This window comes from Magallana gigas, chromosome 3, assembly GCF_963853765.1.
Source record: "Magallana gigas chromosome 3, xbMagGiga1.1, whole genome shotgun sequence".
Lineage (NCBI taxonomy): Eukaryota > Metazoa > Mollusca > Bivalvia > Ostreida > Ostreidae > Magallana > Magallana gigas.
Window position 1 is genome coordinate 54,151,899 of NC_088855.1, and position 19,784 is coordinate 54,171,682.

Sequence of the window (19,784 nt, forward strand, 5' to 3'; positions counted from 1 at the left end):
TCCAATGGGGTCTTTATATAACAGTTAAGTTAATAACAACAATTAAAAGTGCACACTACAAATTTACATAATGGAATTTAGGCAGGATATTGAAAAGGAATATAGCATAATGCTTTGAAAAATGACGTTTCCCCAATTATTTTTTAATTATAATTTAAAAGTAATAACAAAACATAAGATAAAAATGGATTTGGACAAGCAGTCATATATCTTGTATTCATTCTTTTAATGAAAAATTAGAAACTGTGACAGTTCTTCATGTACTGTATGTTAAATCTTTAATATTTTATCATAATAAAAGATAACTCAAACTGATTGAAGCAGTTTTTGTTACAAACCTATACATGAAAATCTATTCTGAATTAAAAAGTACCGCTTCATTATGTTTTGTAATATGAATTGACAATGTATAACTATATATTATTTTCATGTACATTTAATATATATATATTTCTAATTTCATGCTGCGATCGTAAACCTGAGGGTTGCGTTTTACAGAAGAGCTTACGACTTACGACCAAATTAATGAATACTAATTAATCACAAACCAATCAATCTTTTATTCTTATAGCTGTAAAATATAATTATGGGAATTGAAATAGTTGTAATCAAATGGTTTTATAAAAATTTTGTTCATTTATGATCATTATACAAGACTTTAAATATTTACGACTTTGTCACAAGTTCTTCTGTAAAGATCTTTAATTAATAGCAGCTACCTGCTAACATTGCTAAAACAACATAAAAGGACTTTTAAATTTAATTTTTCCATTTATAATATCAAAAACAGTTAATATGAGTACTTTTAATGCTTTGTCAAAATTTGGAAGTCAAATATTGAGTTATAAGCAAGATACATAGTTTGAAATTCTTTGTTTTGTAAACAAAGCTCGAGCCTTATTGTTGGTTACATATCTGTTTTATTGGTATTTAAGTTTCAATCAAATGATGCTTTCTTATGTTGACAATATTATTTATTAACACTTTGAATCAATTCACCTTGTTTTCCACGATTCATTATGTCAAAGAAATTGTATTTCCATTATTTGTAATCAATTATAAGACTCGAACTTTGTTTACACAACAATGAATTCTTATCTCTGTATCTCTCTTATAACTTAAATTCTAACTTTCAAATTTTGGCCAGTCACTCAAAATGCCCAAGTAAACCATTTTAAATATAAAAAATGAAATGTTGATCCAAAATCGTGTCTAAGTTCCCTTTAAAGGTCTTCTTATGAGCAATTTCATCATTTAAGCACGTTCTGATGTTCTATTTATGGTATTATTTTTCTTTGTAAATATTTTCTAGATTATTTTGGTTTTATGAATTTAAAATCCCATATTTGTCATCACCAGAAGACACATCTTGACTTTGAAATCTTCCATAACTGACAAAATTGGTAAATGTAACACTAGAGACTTTCAAGACATTAAAATGCACTTTGAACGACTCTGTTTACTTTCTCTTTAAAATTTGTACACACGATGTGTTCTTTGAATACTGTGTATTAAACTGTTTGAGAGTAGATGTTTCATATTAATATAAGGCCATGTTTGCCAAAGTGAGTATCTTACGCAACCTACTTTAAGGATTACGTTTACTCAGAGGCCAAAAAAAATTCCACTAATAGGAACGAAAAATTACTTATTGTTCATTGTAGCCCCACTATTGTGGTGCTATTTTTCACTTTCAATTAACTAGGTCAATGACCTACTTTTTCTGCTAGTGACCTCTGAATGTTTTCTGAAAAAAAAATTGTCAAAATTGTCCGCCGTTTTCAAGGTTTTCTTTATTTTGTAATTATTAGAAATGATAAAACAATTTGTAGGTTGGGAAATGATAAAATACGAATAGCTTTACTAATCTTATATTTAACATATGTTATATAAGGTCAATGATCAAAATTTCGAGTTATTTTATCTTGAATCGATTTTATGTATTTTAAAGATTTTTCCAATCGCGTGCCAGCCAGTTATATAAACTTATAGACGAGTAAATACAACTTTAAAATATGTAAAATGATATTAAAAAACATATAGAAACTTAACTTTTGCAATTACCTTGCAACAGAAAGTTTTTAAGAGAAAATTAAAAAATTAGTCTGAATTTCCTCTGTTTCAATATTATTCTACCTTTATTGGAGCATACCTTTCTCAAATAAACAAATCATGGATATCAAAATCGATATTTGTTAATAATGTTGTTATTTTGTGTTTGGACCTCAGATATTGAACTTTGTAAAAGAATTTTTTGAAATCTGAAACCCTGAGTAAACGTAATCCTTAATTTTCACGGTTTTATAATATCTATCCTGATACAGATTTGGACTTCTGTTTTGTAGAGCAATAGAGCGGCAACAATTGGAATCTTGGAGGAAGAGTACACTGAAATATTCCTAAAACATGGATGTCCAAGTAGAGCAGTGGACAGTGCTCTCACCGCTGCGACCTGAGTTCGACTCCCGTTGTCGACAGTGGTTGTATTTAAAAGGTATGGTGGTTGCCCGCTTGAACACTGGGTTTCTTCGGGCACTCCGGCTTCCTCCCACATGAATGAACCCCCACCCTTTCGTGCTTACATCCTTGTCAACGAAAGATATTGATTTACGTTGTAGAACATGTTTATCTGTCGATATATATTAACAAAGCTCAGTTTAATAATATAGTAAATCTAATATGGAGTCAATAAGTTAATTTTATAAATGAATTTTATCGAAATCGATACCACTGTATCATAAAACGTCCACACTGTATATATAAAACAAAGTCACCTAAAAGTCAGGGTCACCTTGAAGATATCTATTGATTTATTTCAATATTATCTTTAAAATAAATAAACACGATCAATGAATAAAAAAATATGTAGATTTTGTGGTATATAGAGCCCTTTCTAAGATATGACGTTTAACTTGAATTTTTGAAATAAAATGTAATTCCATCTTAGCAAAGTCAATGTCTGAAATATATAACCCCACTAAAAAAAGACCAGCATCTCAAGTTCTTCAAACATTTTAATGTTTACAAATCATTGACAATGTTAACCAATGAATCACTTCGAACGTAAGTATCCGTTTCGTTATCATCCAAGTTACATCTTGAGCAAACATCATATTTTTGAGCACTTTATCTATGTATATACTGTTCGGATATCAAATACTTGAACAGGGTTTTATTACTCTTGGAGTAACGGTACATAATATGTAAGTATGTTTGATTTCAATTTGAATTTATTACCCCCCCCCCCCCCCCCCCCACACACAAATCTGTTCATAGTTATTTGATATTGATGTCAATGTGTAGCTTTGATACGAACGTGAAAATGATAATATTCTTAAATTCTTCTTATGTACCAAGCTCTATTGTTAATGTATTTATTTGTAATTTAAAAATATGTTGATTCTAAATCACGATACCCCTCTAATCTCAGCGAGATTCGTCGAGACTGAAAAATTTTTGACGGACGTCTCTTCCGAATCTCAGACCAGTGCCACACAAAGTGATTCGGGAAAATTTGCCCCAACTTCGGCCGGTTGTTTTATTAGAAATACGCTGAATTAAATCTTCTGCCTGCTTCAACTTTTTACTTTGAACATCCCTTTAACTCCCTATCAACATAAAATGTTAGGTTCCTACCGTTAAAAGATTTATATCCCACAAAATATGAACTTGTTTATTTTTCAATTCATTTCCACACTCATTCAAATCTCCAATGCTGAAGAGTTCCAGTCAAGGTCATAAATAGACTGTTTCAAAATATGTCGTATTCGTAGTTTTACATAGAAAACTATAATGGGCAAACGGAAACTTTATAAAAGCATTTAGATGTCAAGTTTTTTGCCAAAAAAATAAAATATGGAATTTATAATAAATTAAAAGGAAATATCCGGTATTTATAACTAAACCTTTTAATTTTATAATGTAATATTCATAAAATGATAAGGTTGAAACCTTTGAGTACGACATATTCTGAAACAGGCTATTTGTGACCTTGACTGGAACTCTTCAGCATTGGAGATGTGAATGAGTGTGGAAATGAATTGAAAAATAAACAAGTTCATATTTTGTGGGATATAAATCTTTTAACGGTAGGAAGCTAACATTTTATGTTGATAGGGAGTTAAAGGGATGTTCAAAGTAAAAAGTTGAAGCGAGCAGATGATTTAATTCAGCGTATTTCTAACATAACAACCGGCCGAAGTTGGGGCAAATTTTCCCGAATCACTTTGTGTGGCACTGGTCTGAGATTCGGAAGAGACGTCCGTCAAAAATTTTTCAGTCTCGACGAATCTCGCTGAGATTAGATACCCCTCTTGATATCCCTCAGAGGATGTGGCTAATTCCTGACAGCGATGTTACTTGTTTCTAGTGGTTGTCATTCTTGTTGGTAACACATCTTTTTTCACTTGCCTTCTTTGTATGTCTTTACTGTAATTTTCCAGTCCTTTGAGTTTTATAGATATATTCTATCACTTTAACAGGACACAGTATAACGTAACAGTCGATTTATTTTAGCATGTACTCTAATACATTACTCTTACATAAAAACCACATTCTATTACACTTACACCAAGTCTTTTTGGACTACCAGACTGTGACGCACTGCTGTTTTAGCATACCGAAATAATTGAACTGCCTACTTCAAAAGTTCTTCGTTACACCGTCTAACTTACTTATCCTCTCCGTACCCCGTGGGAAAAGAGACAACTTACGACGGCCACTTACAGTTTGCACTTCTCTCCAACTGTAACACCCTATTGTTTTCTCCACTGTGTTCTTTGGTCTCCCTTGCCTTCTTATTCCCTTATAAACTCAAATTAAAGCATTTCTGATGTTTAAACTAGTGTCTCTTCGGAGAACATTGCCTATCCAGTGTATTTTCAAGATTCTCCGAAGATATTTCAGAATGAATGTATCGAGCATTTCATTGTCTTTCTCAGTGGTTCTACAAAGTTATGAGCAACACAGCAACACTGAGATGACTCTGAGTCAGTGTTGCTGTGCTGTGTTTCACGGTGCTGATATCCAGATTGTTCAGAAATAAAAAGACAATCCTGTTTAAGCCTAGTCTTTAATACCTCTCTAGAGGCCTTGTTCATTTTGGCACCTAAGTAAAGGAATGTTTCAACCACTTTTACTTCCGTGTCGTTTAGGTTGTTGGCATCGTTCATTTTTCATTTAACATTTTCCTTATCATTACTGTTTTATTTACGATAATAGTTAACCCTGTATACTGTAAACCAACTTTTATTCGCGTGCGAGAATTTTTGCGAGGTTAGCGAGAGCCTTGTCGTCGCGAATATTTCTCGCCGCGAACCAATCCTTTGTCTATAGTTTTTATAACAATACAGGTCTAGATAAGGAGTCGTCACGAAACCGTTTATTGGCAGTTAATCGCGAAATAAAGTCGCCGCGAATAAAAATTGCTTAACAGTATATTGTATATATCAGTCTGCTGGTCTTCTCTAGAATATCATTGTATTTGATTGATATAATAACCAGGTCGTCAGCATAGTAATGATCTTCTAGGATAAACATCAATTTTCGGCGAATACCATGCCTTCTGTCTACCACAACGATGAACAGGAACCCAGAAATAACACATTCTAGCCACACCTCTGTCGAAACGTTACACCAGTCTTTTCTTCCATTTTCAGTAACACAACTCGTATTTCCATCGTACAATTTTCTGATGATGTTGACACATTTTTAAAGGAATCCCATAATGCTTTAGTTTATCACATAACTGGCAATGTTTGGGAGTTGATTTTAATCAACTCTCCTATGCAGTTACTCAGGCAAACCGAAAGTGAAACAGTGTTTGGACCTAAGCACAAATTAACACGGCTGACAACATTTAGTTCTAATCAATAAATTCGATGTGTAATGAGTTCTTAAGCATTGTTTTTCAAAGAAATAATTTATAGATACCTTGTAAATAGTCAGATTTTAAATGGTACAAACAATTTAGATATTTTTTGAAGTCGTACATTTTATGTATTCCTACGCCAGAGTTCAATATAGTCTCGTTCAACCAGACACTCGGCTGTCTCCGTAAATCTTCGACAAGCAGAGAGTCTCTCTTGCTAGTCGGATATTAACGGATACAGCTGAGAGTCTGGTTGAACGACACTAGAGTTCAATTTTGCTTGGATCCATACAATTTCTCATAACTATTTCCATTACTGATACGCAGTTTGATGGGCTAATTCTTTGAATATTACACAACATGATTGATATTGGATTTTTACGAATTTCCTGTAGAAGAATTCATATTATAAAAAATAATACTCACAGGAATTTACTTGCCATGCATGCAAAATTACATATCGTTGATTTTAAAATATATAATAATAGATAAAATGAACTCCCGTCAGTACTTCAGTACTTTGATTTCTTATTATGCTGTTAAAGGCTTTTTTTAAATTCTATAAATCTTACATACAATTGTGCTTTCTATGGACTGTTCTAGAATATTTCTAAGATGAATACTTACTCTGATGTTCTTTTTTCCGATCTGTAAATTGTTCTGGCCATTACGCAGCCTCTCTCTTGTCGATTTATGCGATTCATTTTCCTTATTGTCCATACCCATTTTCTTTTTATCTATAGGTACCCAAAACATTTTAACCATTTTTTTATTGCTTCAATATTTACCACGAATTGTTGCCTGAATTCCTGTCACGTCCTTGTTAATAGTCCAACAAAACCTTTCTTCAAATCTTGCAAACATGAAACCTGGGTTATTCAACAATGTTTCACGTTTACCCCGACAAAGTAACATCTCATTACAATATAAGGAAATGTTTCTTTTGGAGACTCTCGAGACCTCGAACAATTTCTGTGTAGTTATTCACCAAAAATTTTACACATGCAATTTGTTCTTTGGCCACTGTGTATTGAGCTGCTTGAGTCGGGGTATTCCGTATTAAAGCCAAGTCACGTTTATCTTAATAAGTAACGCCTCTGAAATGCAGTTCCTTACGAAAGCTCATTGATCTCATTTTGTAGCTAATCAGGGTCAAGAAAAACGCAGTGGGCTTTACAGTTCCTTGTTGTATTTCAGGTTTTTGTATTTATCAGAAAAGTGAGTAATGCTTTACAATAGTTTTCTAAACTTACAGCAAATATCATACAATATCTACAACATTAATCTAAATGCTAAAAATTGCAAACAATTTTCTGTCTAACATCCGTGCCAACGAGAGATATTGCTATGTTGTAGAACTTGTTTCTCAATCATTGTAAAAGAAATAAAGTTTAGTTTTTTTAGTGTCTGTCGATTGGGATTCTTTTAATAAATCAAGATTAGAACAGATGAAAAATAAACATAAAAATGCATGCAAATAAACATAACAATGCACGTGAACGTTGTTAAATATCTAAATCTAATAACTTTTACATTTATATTTTATATCTATCAATCCAATATTTATTTGGCTCTAAACGACCAACGGTTTTTGAAAACGGCGCGTATGCACGTACTCTGTTGTCTAACTTTAACGATATCGGTGCACATATTGATTTACCTGCTATTTAAACTTATGCCTCACGCCTGTCAAAACATACTAAAAAGAGACAAAATCAAACAGTATATTTCATGAACGGACATTTTAACTGATAGGTAAGTTAAAGACTTATTATTGGCAAATTATCATGAATAGTAATTTGTTGAAATATGTATATGTTCTTGTAATACCAATTATTGATTTTATTAATTGATAGTCTGGAATAGAGTATACATTATTAAACTTACAAAATTGGACTTGTTTTTTTTTCCTTCTTCAAAAGTTGATTTGGGAATGGATAAATAAAAAGACACATTTTCGTTTTTTTGTTGAAAAGTTGAATTCAAATAATTTTTTTTCAACGTCTTAATAATTAGTTCCTCAAAAAAGATATTTGAAACAACTTTCATTTTGATTGCAAAATAAGTTTAAAATTATTGATTTCGTTGTATGAAACATGATCGTCTTTTTTAAAGGTACGAAGACGTACCGCTAGCTTCTTTATTTACCAAATTATCTATGAAGTCAATTCAGTCAAACAACGACCGAGTGCAATAAAGCACAATGAGCTGTTCCCTGTACCTAGGTCTTTTGACTGCTCAGGCATTAAGTAATTGATTACTAGCCAACCAATAGATGCTTTTGGAAGATTTGCTGAAGCCTGTTTCCCTGACCTAGCTATAATGCGCAATAAGTAGGAAACATTTTGATATATTCGCGTCATACATGTAGGGATACAGGATAAAAAATTTCACAAGTGCTGAAGTGAGTTTGCTATCGTCAAATGTTAGTTAAACATATCGTTAATTATTCGCTAAATACGGTAAATCTCTGTTTTTTTGTTTAACCTGGCTATTATTTGTAAAATTATAAATAACATTTTATCAAAATTTAAGCAAGATACTTAGATTTGATGATGGAGGTCATCTTTGTCAAACTACACTGATTATAAATACTGGATGATATCTGATAAGAAAGACATTATGGCTTCCAGTTAAGGTTTTTGATTTGTGGAAATGCTTTGTAAAGATGTGTTACAAAAATGGCTTTTGGCTGCAGCTCTTTAAGCTTCTGGAACACGGTTTAAAATACTTTACAATATTTAAACGTGACACTAATTAAAATATCCACTTCATAAATTTTTTTCATTTTAATTTCCATTTAACAATTTTGAAAAACATTACCATAGAAAATGAACTGATTTCAGTACCAAGTTTAAATATGCATGGCTTTGTTCATTGCTTTAATCAATTGATTGATCCCACCTCCGGTGTTATGGAGGTCCGTGTTTGCTCAAGGTTTGTTTGGTTTTTTTTATACAATTACAAACAAACCAAACCATCAGCGTTTCGTTACTTCTTTCCAATTTAGACATTTACCTCGATCATGACATGTCGAATTGTGACGAGGAGCACATGACGTGTGTGAGCGGTCGGCAGGGGATGCTCACTCCTCATAGGCACCGGATCCCACCTCTATTTTTTTTTTTAAGAGGTCCGTGTTGCTCTGCTTTAAATTCGTATTACGCTTTATGGGGTTTTGAGATGGTTGACAGTTTGTTATTGTCATTTTTTCAATTTAATCGATTGATTAGGTAAGGAATGGTGTACATTTTCGATTAAATTCTTGGAAAAAAAACCATTTCTATGACGAATAATTGGTTGATTACTTTTTAAAATTCGTTATTTTTAAATCTCCCTTGATAATGAATATCGTAGCAAAATCCACCGGTACTTGACATAATGTCAACAAATGATTTCAAATGATGACAATTGCCATATTGCAATTGAAATAAAAGGCAAACTAATCTTTCTAATCTAAAACTAGGCTCCATGTTTTTGTTCATTTAGTGTTGATTGCTGAATTGAAAATAAATAATGCACCAAGATAAGGTCTAACAAGTTTTTTTTAATAACTAAAAGGTTTATTTCAGTAAAAAAGGTAGAAAAACAAATCAAAATTATTGTATACACCGTGTATAGACCTTAGACAAATTGGTATGAGTTGAACAAGTCTGCCTTTATTTAATAATACAAATATATATTTGAAACAGATGTATTAAGTATTGGTTGTTTGTTTAAATGTTTCATATTGAACGATTCACTTATTAACACAACGGCAGCTGTTTCTTGTGATTATGATATTTTCTTTTTACAGGCAGTAAGGAATTTTACTTAGATTCAAAATTAGAGCACTTTGCATTAAAATACTAGTATATAATTATGGTGCAAGTTGCACACTATTTTCAATTTTAGGTCAGAATGATGAAAACATTGATACTTTTATTTCCACTCCTCGTTGTGTGTAACTGTGTTATGTTCGAACATCTCAAAGGAGGAGCAAAATGTCAAGAGTTGTCATTATCGGAATACCAGGAAAAGAATATGGAATGTTTTGATGAAAATAAAACTGCTCACTGTCTGATTGATGATCAGAACAATCATGGCTTGGTTTGTGAAAACATCTTGAAAATCCCGAAAGGTATAAGCAACTAAATATATCTAAATTTTGGAAGAGTGTATCAATTTTCATGAAAATAGTAAGCTAAGTCAAAATCTCTTAAGGAGGCTAGGTATCAACTAATTAATCATCAGATCTTCCTCTAAAAATGATTTGTTTAGCGATTCACTATCATAAAAAATCCGAATATTTTAGTTTTAAATTTGAACATTTTTCTATATCTGAATACTAAGCTCTTCATTTTAAAGAGATCACTATAGTCTAAAAATGGCCACGACCATGCAACCCTCTTAATGTTTAATGAACCTATAGATCAATATTTATAGCAGTTGAAATTCCGATATGAAAAAACATTGGAGATGTAGTGCATTAAATGATCAATGATTCAGAATGGATTCATATGTGCTTTTGAAGTTTAATTAAATTGTAACTGCAGATTATTTCCTGTTAAACTTGAATTTCTCTCGACCGACTTAATATGTCAATAGGAAAATATAAAAATTTCGACAATTGAACAGTATTACATAATTCTAACTTTGCAAACCATTATCATTGTGTCATTATGAAAATGAAAATTGAACACTGAAGGGTATCTATAAATTATCGGTGTCTTTTTCCACATATGTTCCAGTATCTTATGTAATTAAACTGAACATAGATGAATGCCTTAACATGTAGTTGGGGATTGAGACATTTTAATTTCGATTTATTCATTCTTTTTTTTTTTTTTTTTAGGAAAGTGTCCTTTCTTTGACACCAAGAAAGAGAGAATGGATACCAGGCCATGCCAAGGGCAGAACTGTCCAAGCGAGGAAATATATTCACTAACTGCAGTAAAATGTAACTTAACAAATACTATAGTAAATTTAATAAGCAAATGGTGGTCATTGCTACATATATTCAATCAAAATCGTGTAATAAAATAACCACTGCAGCTAAGGAGATTTTATGGTCAAAAGAGTAACCATCAGATGTACCCAATGTTTGAATATGAATGATTTGTTTAGCTGTAAACTGTTATTTAGTAAAGAAAAATCCACCTTTAAATTTGGATATTTTTCTGCCTAGAGTTCTTGTAAAAGAGAACAGACGAAAGCAAAATAACCAACTTAGGAGGAAGGGGATTTCTCAGTTTTTTTTAAATACATGTTATCAATACAAACAAATAACCCTTACATTATGGTTTAATCTTCCATGATCTCATAGTCTCCTTTTGTTAGTGATATATAAATTCTAAGGCAGAGACTTGGTGAAAATTATATTTTCTGAATTATATTATAGCCTTTTCAAAAATATTTTCATTACATCATATAGTTCAAATGTTAGACCCCTGTTTAAGGATCCGTATCTAGGAAAATCTCTCTAGGAAAAATGTTAAGGAAGTTTTTCATATTTTGTACTGTTTCTGTGAATTCATAACACCAGATTTTAGTTTGTTATTGACCAAAAAGTTACGTAGAAAAAAGTAGAACCAGGTTAATCTTATTCAAACCACTTATTCAATATTGAAATGTAATGTAATATCTAATTGTATGACATTCATTCTGTTAAACAAAAATCGTTAATTCTTTTCAAACAATGCGTTTCAAAATGTAAAAGGCCTTTTATTAACAACATTTACGGTTTATTCTTTTGTTTCAGTTGATGGCTGTTATGAAATATACAGGTAATATGAAAATCATATCTTGATGATCCTTAATTGTTTATTCTAATTCAAAGGGGGGATTAATATGCTTGATATGATGGGCATGGAATGCTGTTCTTTTTTAGAGAAAACCATGATGAGCATACTGAATTTTGATTCAGCTACTACAATGGCCAGGCTTCAAAAGGATCAGGCGATTTTTTTTCCACCTAAACTCTATTTATAACTTTCGGCATTAAGGCAGCACAACATTGAAAACCCCGGTGTCTGCAAAGTGCCAGGCGGACAAACTGGATATAAAGCAAAAAAAAAAAATAAATTAAATTCTACTTCTGAAGGACTTTTTTAATGACGTAGGCAACATTCTTTATACGATACAAAATAACTTTTTAGCCAATCAGAAAGCGCGTTACAACCAGAATTAAATTATTTGTCTATAGACGAATATATGTTCTTGATAATGAAAACAATAGTGTTAAAGAGAGTAAAAACTATGTATTGCATACAGTTGATTACAAATAAAACTGATAAGATTTTGAAATTTACTACTATTTTCAAATAAATGATGTTGAAAAGAAATAATATTCAGATTATTAATTCTGAGGTTAGAAACTTTTACTATTTGTTAACACGTAACGAAATATATACGATGGTTATCCAAAAAGTTCGTAGAAACCAGTACTTTTATCAAAAATAACGTAGCAATTGTCAAAGAAAGTATTTCAATATTTTTAATATTGAGCATAATGTTTATGTATTAGAATCAAATCAATGTCCGTTTTGTTCCGTAAAAAGAACTTAGAAGTTAAAATTGCTTTCCTCTATAATGTCGGAGGAAACCCATTATGCTCTTGAATCTGATTCTGCGATAAAGTTTCCCTGAAAATGGCTAAAAAGACTATAACTCAATTTTTAATCGCTTTGTTTTAAATTTCCAACTGCTCTGCGACTTCAACAACTACTATTCCGCCAAGCTTCAATCGTTGTTTTTTTTTTCAATTGTACAAGTGAATTTTCTTTTCTGTTTCACTTTATTATAATAAAAAAGTGTTGTCTTGTCAAAAGTAATGTCATATTTATTTATCATGATAATCAAAATACTTGCAAAATTGTTGTACTATTTTTTTGATACGTCATCTTAATCGAAGCGGCTTCCTAGGTCATCACAAAAAAAAGTATGGAGCGTTGTTATTGTCATAATTTGCAACAAATGTAAATATAAGAAATAAGGTATCGTTTTTGGATGTATATCGGGATATAAATACGGGTTTGTACGTGATCAAATCTTCCGTAAAGTCCTTCGGGCTTTATGTGATTTAATCACGTGACCAACCCGTACTTATATCCCGATAAACATCCAAAAATGATACCTTATTTCTTAAATATGCTACATTCAGCGTCGAAATGTTTTTAAACAATTTTTCATTGAATATTTTCAAAATAAATTAGTTTGTATGTTTTAAAAAATGGCAGATCGTCGGTGATAAGATCAATATTTTGTAAAAACCGTGTGAAAATTGAGAAATGCTTGTTCAAAATATTTGGAAGCGTATAGTAGTGAAAGATCAAAACATTCTAAACATGCAGAAAATTATTAGTCTTATAAATACAATATTATCAATCAACGTCTTTACAATAATCCCATGTTTAATCAATAAAGATAATTACATATTTCCAATAGAGTGTATATAGAAATATCAGTGATGACGTCACTCAAGTAGAAACATACCTTAAAACTACCTTCATGTTTGGAACATAAAATGTTTGTTACCAAATTGATGTGCACAGCTGTTTCATATACCATGGTACATGTAAATGACTGCCTATCTCAAACGTCCCTCCTTCAACTCTCTCTCTCTAGTCAATTACTGATGTTTATTAAGGTTTTCCGCTCTCAGCGGAAAACCTTACTATTATTCTAAAAAATTTTCAAATTTCTTATTATTTTTTTTTCTTCTAGACGCCAACTTTGATCCTTAATATCTCGCTCGTTTGTTCACCGATTGTTTTTAAATTTTCAGGACTGATAACATGCCGCGTGATGTTGTCGTTGCATATTTTAGTTGAGGAAAATCTATATCCGGTTTTGAGTTATTCCCCTTTTAGTAAAATTTAACGACTTCTTTTGTCCAGGGGGTTTAGCTATAACGATGACTGGCAGAGTCTCAAAGATGGGCTGGTTTGGAAGCTAATACATTGTATTTGTGCGAGATATATTTTATTTATTATTTAAATGCAAATAAAAGGGGTGGTATAGATGTTGAAACAAAGGTACGAAAAAAATTAAAAAAAAATCGCGTGTTAGTTTTCTACCTGATAAAAATTTGTTATAACATGTATTTTAAAAGTTCTTGGTCTTACCCAGACCTTTCATTCGGTATACCGAAAAAGGGGCTAGTCCCTATAATTAGGGAGTTAGAGGCGTCCAAATTTTCTTGTCAATAACTTAAAAAGGAATAAACATTTCTAATGCATTATTGAACAAAGTTGTAAAGAAATTAATTTTGAATCCTTCCATAGTATTCAATTTAATGTTTTCGTAATTTATAGTCGGTATTTGCAGAAACAATTGTTGTCAGTTCGGTCCATTTTTGTGGGGGTGCGCACGTTTATGAGGTTATGAAAGGACTTCTTGTAATTCACTAACTGATACATGTAGCGCGCAAAAATAATTCCACATAAAATTCCCAAATGTTTTTATTCATATGTACATTTTCATTTCATAAAGATGAACCTCTCTGACCTTATTTTTGTTGTTTGTTTCATAACTGTGCCCCTGTCTATATTTAGATGCATTACGAGACTCAGGTAACCGATCGATAGGGGAGTCGCTAGCTGTATTCATGGCCATCGCCTAGACGACAGTGCATGTGCTTGTAGAGCTGGACGTTCACGTTTAACGCCCCACTGTGTTACTTTTGTTTCAGTACTGGGAGATGTGTTAATAAAATGGTTCCAATACATGGTAATTAAACTCAAATTTCCTACAATACGTATATACGGCCGTCTTATAAAGCACAATGTGTATTACTGACGTGACAAATGTACGCGAACGCGGGATTGCTCCCGATAGAACATTTCTTTTAAAGCAAAAAAAAAATACTGATTTGCGATGGACATAATATAATTTCATCGTGGAGATGATTTTAAAAAGTGAATGTTGTAATGTCCGTTTGTGGGTTCAAGAATATAAACACCAGCACTATTCAAGGTTTATCATTTATATCAACTTGAACACAATATGGCTGCGCGCCAAAACATACAGAAAACGAAAGTTACCGTATAAAAGAGAAAACCGATGGTTATCGGAAAAGTAAGTTCCGGAAATAAACATTACACTTTTCTGCCCTTTCCAATAAAATTGTAAATCATTACAGTTTGGTAAATCTAGAACAAGATTTTAACATTAGAAGTAAATCACACTTGAATTGATAGTTTAACACTGTTCGATTAGTCGCTGTGGCCTGCGACGTTCACGAGGTGGATATCTGGGTTGTGTTGGACTGATGTTTTTATGTTTGCGGTCATCACTGGTAGAGGGATCAGTTGACAGTGAATCCTGGGAGTTAAGAACATCACCGGTATTGTTGAATGGTTCCTCCCCACTCTTCAACGGTGCACTTATGGGAACCAGGCAGTCGAACACACTTGGTTTTACTGGCTCTGAACCTCTTAATTCACACATGACATCACATGTACGTATCTGATCTACATGTCGTTTCCACAGCATACCACAAACACTCACATGGTAAGTAACTGGTCCCAGTCTTCTCGAGATGGTACCTTTTATCCAAGAGACTTTGTTTCCGCGATAATCACGCACCATGACAGTATCACCAACATTGAATTCTCGAGTATTCTTTTCAGCTGGGAGTGATTTCTGATGGATACGGTCAGACAATTGGGGTTTCACCACACCCAGTCTTGTACGAAGTTTTCTGTTGAAGAACAGCTCACTTGGTGTTGTATTGGTAGTTGTATGCGGAGTAGTGCGGAGTAGTGCGATAGGACAATAAAAATACTGCCAATTTCTGATTTAACGTTCCCGTCTCACTTGCCATGTTTTTCATTGCTTGTTTAAAAGTACGAACTGCTCTTTCTGCCTCCCCGTTTGATGCAGGATGATATGGTGCAGACTTAATGTGACGTATTCCATTCTCCTTTAATTTCTACAGGTAGCCCATATGAAGAAAACAGGTATCTCAAAGCATTGATAGTACTCTCTGAGGTAGTAGAAGTCATCATCACCACATCAATCCACTTTGAATATGCATCTACTACTATTAGGAACATGCGCTGCATAAAGGGTCCAGCGTAGTCAATGTGTACTCGTTTCCAGGGTGCACTTGGCCATAACCACGGATTGGATGGAGCTCTAGGTAAGTTGGGTAATTGAGCCCTACAGGAGTCACACCGAGATACTTTGGTCTCAATATCAAAGTCCAAACCGGGCCACCATACATGAAGTCTGGCTAATGATTTCATCCTGACCATCCCTGGATGTGAGACATGTAACTCCGCCAATAAATTTTGTCGGTACTTTTCTGGGATAACCACTCTGATCCCTCGAAGTAAACATCCATCTTCAATAGTTAATTCATTGCGTATTCGATAGAATGGCAACAAGTTTGGGTCTGGTTGTGAGCTTGGCCAACCACTTTTTGTAAATTCCACCACACGAGACAAGACAATGTCATTCTTTGTTGCAGCTGCGACTTTTTCAGCAGTCACAGGTAAGTTTTTTTAGCTGTATTCTGTGTATCAACTCCGTCTCTCTATCAAATACTGTCCTTGACTCTCCCTCCTCTGCAAGTGGAAAACGTGAAAGGGTATCTGCGTTTTGATGTTTTCCAGTAGTGCGATATTTAATGTCAAACTGGTAAGCTGCCAGTTGGATCGCCCACCTCTGCAGTCGAGAAGCTGTTAAGACTGGAATGCCTTTCTTGGGTCCAAATATAGTGGTTAGCGGTTTATGGTCGGTAATGAGTGTAAATTTCCGCCCATATAGATACGCGTGAAATTTGGTAACTCCAAAGATGATAGCAAGGGCTTCTTTTTCTATCTGTGAGTAATTCTTTTCTGCAGTGGTTAAGGTTCTGGAAGCGCATGCAATAGGATTGTCCTTTGATCCATCAGAATGCGATATCACTGCACCCAATCCATATCCAGAAGCGTCAACAGCTAACTCCAATGGTTTGTGGGGGTCATAGTGAGCCATTACTTTAGATGACACTAGCAAGTCTTTTATTTTGGCACAAGCTTCAGAACACTCTGGGGTCCACTTCCATGGAACATCTTGAGACAATAAATGTGTAAGTGGTCCACTAATTGTTGACATGTTTGGGACAAATTTTCGATAGTAATTCACTATTCCCAACCATATCTGAAGTTCCTTACGTGACTTGGGATCCTCCAGGTTATTAATTACTGCTAGCTTCTTTGGTGAAGGCTTGATTCCTTCCTTACTCACAATAAATGCAAAGTATTCTACTTGGTCCTGCATAAACTGACACTTAGATTTCTGTAATTTCACACCATAATCATCCAGACGTTGGAGTGTAGCTTCTAAGATCTGCTTATGTTCAGAGTCATTTGCTCCAGTTACAAGGATATCATCAAGTATGTATCCGACCTTGTTCAGACCCTGAAGAATGGTATCCATCGTTCGCTGAAAAATAGCAGGTGCTGATGCGATACCGAAAGGTAAGCGAGTGTATCGATAGAGTCCTTGGTGTGTGTTAATAGTCACATACTTTCGAGAGTCTTTGTCCAAAACAATTTGGTTATACGCCTGAGACAAATCCAGCTTTGAAAATTTTTGGCCACCATTGAGCTTTGTGAACAATTCATTACTTGTAGGAAAAGGATATTCTGGAATATCCAAGTATGGATTTACTGTGACTGAAGTCTCCATATATACGCACAGAGCCATCTGCTTTCATTGCTGGTACTATTGGAGCAGCCCAGTCTGAACATTCAACTTTCTCCAAGATACCTATTTGCTGAAGTCTGTCTAATTCTGCAGCAATCTTGTCTCGCAAAGCAAATGGTACGGGTCTAGGCTTGAAGAATTTTGGTGGTGGTACATCACCCTTAACCTTTAAGGTTGCTGTGATCCCTTTAATGCATCCTAATTTGTTGTCAAAAACAGAATACTTCTTCAAGTCATCTGTCATAACAATATGGATTGACTGCCAGTCCAGTTTTATACTTTGGAGCCAATTTCTTCCGAACAAGGCCGGTCCCTTTCCTTTAACCACGATAACAGGTAATGTTTTTGTCTGTGTTTGATACTCCACATTCACACTTATTTCACCCAACACTTCCAATATCTCATCTGAATATGTCTTTAGAATTGCAGAACTTGGATGCAACTTGACTTTCCTCTTCAGCTTATTCTCATAAAATTGTTCAGATATCACAGAGACAGAAGTACCTGTATCTTAAGTCCATTTCTATTTGTTCATCTTCCAGTCATACAGCTATCCTTATCTCCTTGGCTCCTCGTTGTTCCTTTGACAATGAAAAGATTGGCCAGTGTTCATTCTCACTGTTGTCCTCAGAATGATCTGACTCTGGATTTTCTGACACAAAGTTCAATTTTGACTTCTTCTTTTGTTTTTTAGGCTCCACTGTTTCCTTTTTTGAACACATTTTCTGTATATGTCCCATTTCATGACATGTGTGACATTTACTGGTTTTATAAAAACACTTATCTGGTATGTGATTTGTCTTCCCGCATCTATAGCATGGTTTATTCCTCACAGTCACTTTGTGTATGGATTCGGGTTCATGAACATCTTGAACATCCGCTTTCAATTTACGAGCTTCATTCTCGGCAAGTTCCATTGAAATTGCTACATCCATTGCCTTCTTTAAATCTAACTTATCCTCTTCCGGTAGTTTTCGCTGAGTAGCCACCGATGAAAGGCCACACACTAAACGATCCCTCAATGCCTGGTTCAGAAATTCTCCAAATTCACAGAATTCACTGAGTTTTCTAAGTTCCGCGATGTACTGACTTACGGTTTCCTGTTTCCTCTGGTTTCTATGATAAAATCTGAATCGTTCGGCGATAGCCAGAGGTTTGGGTTTTAAATGTTGGGCAATCAAGGTTTTCAACTCTGCGTAAGTTTTGTCTGCTGACTTGTTCGGGGACGTTAAATTACAAATGAGTCCATACATTTTATGTCCACACACTGTTAATAATATAGACTTCATTTTATCAGCGTCCTCGATTTCGTTGGCAGTAAAAAAATGTTCTAACCTTTCGATATATTCATCCCAGTTCATATCGAACTCATAATTTTCTATTTTCCTGTAGACAGCCATAGTTATTGTGTTGTGACGTTGTCCGATCCTCGTCGCCAATTGTAATGTCCGTTTGTGGGTTCAAGAATATAAACACCAGCACTATTCAAGGTTTATCATTTATATCAACTTGAACACAATATGGCTGCGCGCCAAAACATACAGAAAACGAAAGTTACCGTATAAAAGAGAAAACTGATGGTTATCGGAAAAGTAAGTTCCGGAAATAAACATAACAAATGTATTATTCGTATACGATAATATTTGAATCCTAAGCCGCTAGTTTTAAGTTACGATTATTAGGGATATTAATTATGACTTGCCCCGCGTTTCACGTTTTTTACTTGCAAAACATCTACAAACGAAAATACCAAACAACCTTCAGCAGCAACTTATAAATTATTTATTCCATACACAATTCTAAAGAGGTAATTAAATAAATTTTATAAATGCTTTATACTTGTACTCGCTATCTTCCATGGAAAAAAGTGGCATGGAAAAAATGTTGTTCAATGTTCATCAAATACGCTGTAGCCTTAGCAATCGAAAATAATTAACAAACTGTATATTGATAGATTGACATATCAACAAACATTCAGACCCGCAATGTGTTTTTTTTTACAAGTTCTAGAAAATGTAGACCTAATGACTGAATTATTTACCGTTTTCCGTCTGGGTTATTTTGAATCACGTGTGTACGTTATGTGTAGCCATATAGATGAACACTGTAAGTGTTTAATTTTTAAAAGAAATTGTGTACATGCAGAGCAATGCAATGCTAGGACAATTAAATTTCAACAATGTATATGGTGAGGCCGGTCGGACTGATACTGGTTCTGCTTGTTCTACAAATAGCGAAT

At 33.6% G+C, this 19,784-nt stretch overlaps 3 protein-coding genes across 4 annotated transcripts in view; 2 read left to right on the forward strand and 1 right to left on the reverse strand.

The window, feature by feature from the left end:
• The first annotated feature begins 7,519 nt into the window (after window positions 1-7,519).
• Window positions 7,520-19,784, forward strand: part of LOC105348382 (uncharacterized) — a 44,396-nt gene continuing 32,131 nt past the window's right edge. Inside the window, exon 1 of the mRNA XM_066080398.1 lies at window positions 7,520-7,628. The gene's annotated coding sequence lies outside the window, so the exon portion shown is untranslated. The remainder of the gene's footprint in view (window positions 7,629-19,784) is intronic.
• On the forward strand, window positions 7,531-12,158 carry LOC105348383 (uncharacterized). Of its 2 annotated transcripts, none has more exons than XM_066080395.1 (5): window positions 7,531-7,624; window positions 9,764-9,989; window positions 10,704-10,808; window positions 11,610-11,634; window positions 11,739-12,158. In XM_066080395.1, exons 2-5 carry the CDS (start codon window positions 9,770-9,772, stop codon window positions 11,767-11,769), a joined length of 381 nt encoding a protein of 126 aa, XP_065936467.1. In that variant the 5' UTR covers window positions 7,531-7,624; window positions 9,764-9,769; the 3' UTR covers window positions 11,770-12,158. The 2 variants fall into 2 exon arrangements, with proteins under 2 accessions (XP_065936467.1, XP_065936468.1); XM_066080396.1 differs by lacking the exon at window positions 7,531-7,624 and adding an exon at window positions 7,917-8,273.
• On the reverse strand, window positions 17,463-18,798 carry LOC136273467 (uncharacterized). The gene is made up of 2 exons (XM_066077897.1): window positions 18,094-18,798; window positions 17,463-18,005 (listed from the first exon to the last, which is right to left on the reverse strand). The coding sequence occupies exons 1-2, from the start codon at window positions 18,796-18,798 to the stop codon at window positions 17,463-17,465; spliced, it is 1,248 nt and encodes a 415-aa protein (XP_065933969.1).

What these genes read in the sequence shown, in the direction of transcription:
- LOC136273467 (XM_066077897.1), bottom strand. Translation starts at nt 18,798, where the DNA reads ATGTATGGACTCATTTGTAATTTAACGTCCCCGAACAAGTCAGCAGAC. An exon ending in CCAAGGAGATAAGGATAGCT is followed by an intron (nt 18,006 to 18,093) that starts GTATGACTGGAA and finishes TATGAGAATAAG; the next exon opens with CTGAAGAGGAAAGTCAAGTT.
- LOC105348383 (XM_066080395.1), top strand. Translation starts at nt 9,770, where the DNA reads ATGATGAAAACATTGATACTTTTATTTCCACTCCTCGTTGTGTGTAAC. An exon ending in CATCTTGAAAATCCCGAAAG is followed by an intron (nt 9,990 to 10,703) that starts GTATAAGCAACT and finishes TTTTTTTTTTAG; the next exon opens with GAAAGTGTCCTTTCTTTGAC. An exon ending in GGCTGTTATGAAATATACAG is followed by an intron (nt 11,635 to 11,738) that starts GTAATATGAAAA and finishes GTTCTTTTTTAG; the next exon opens with AGAAAACCATGATGAGCATA.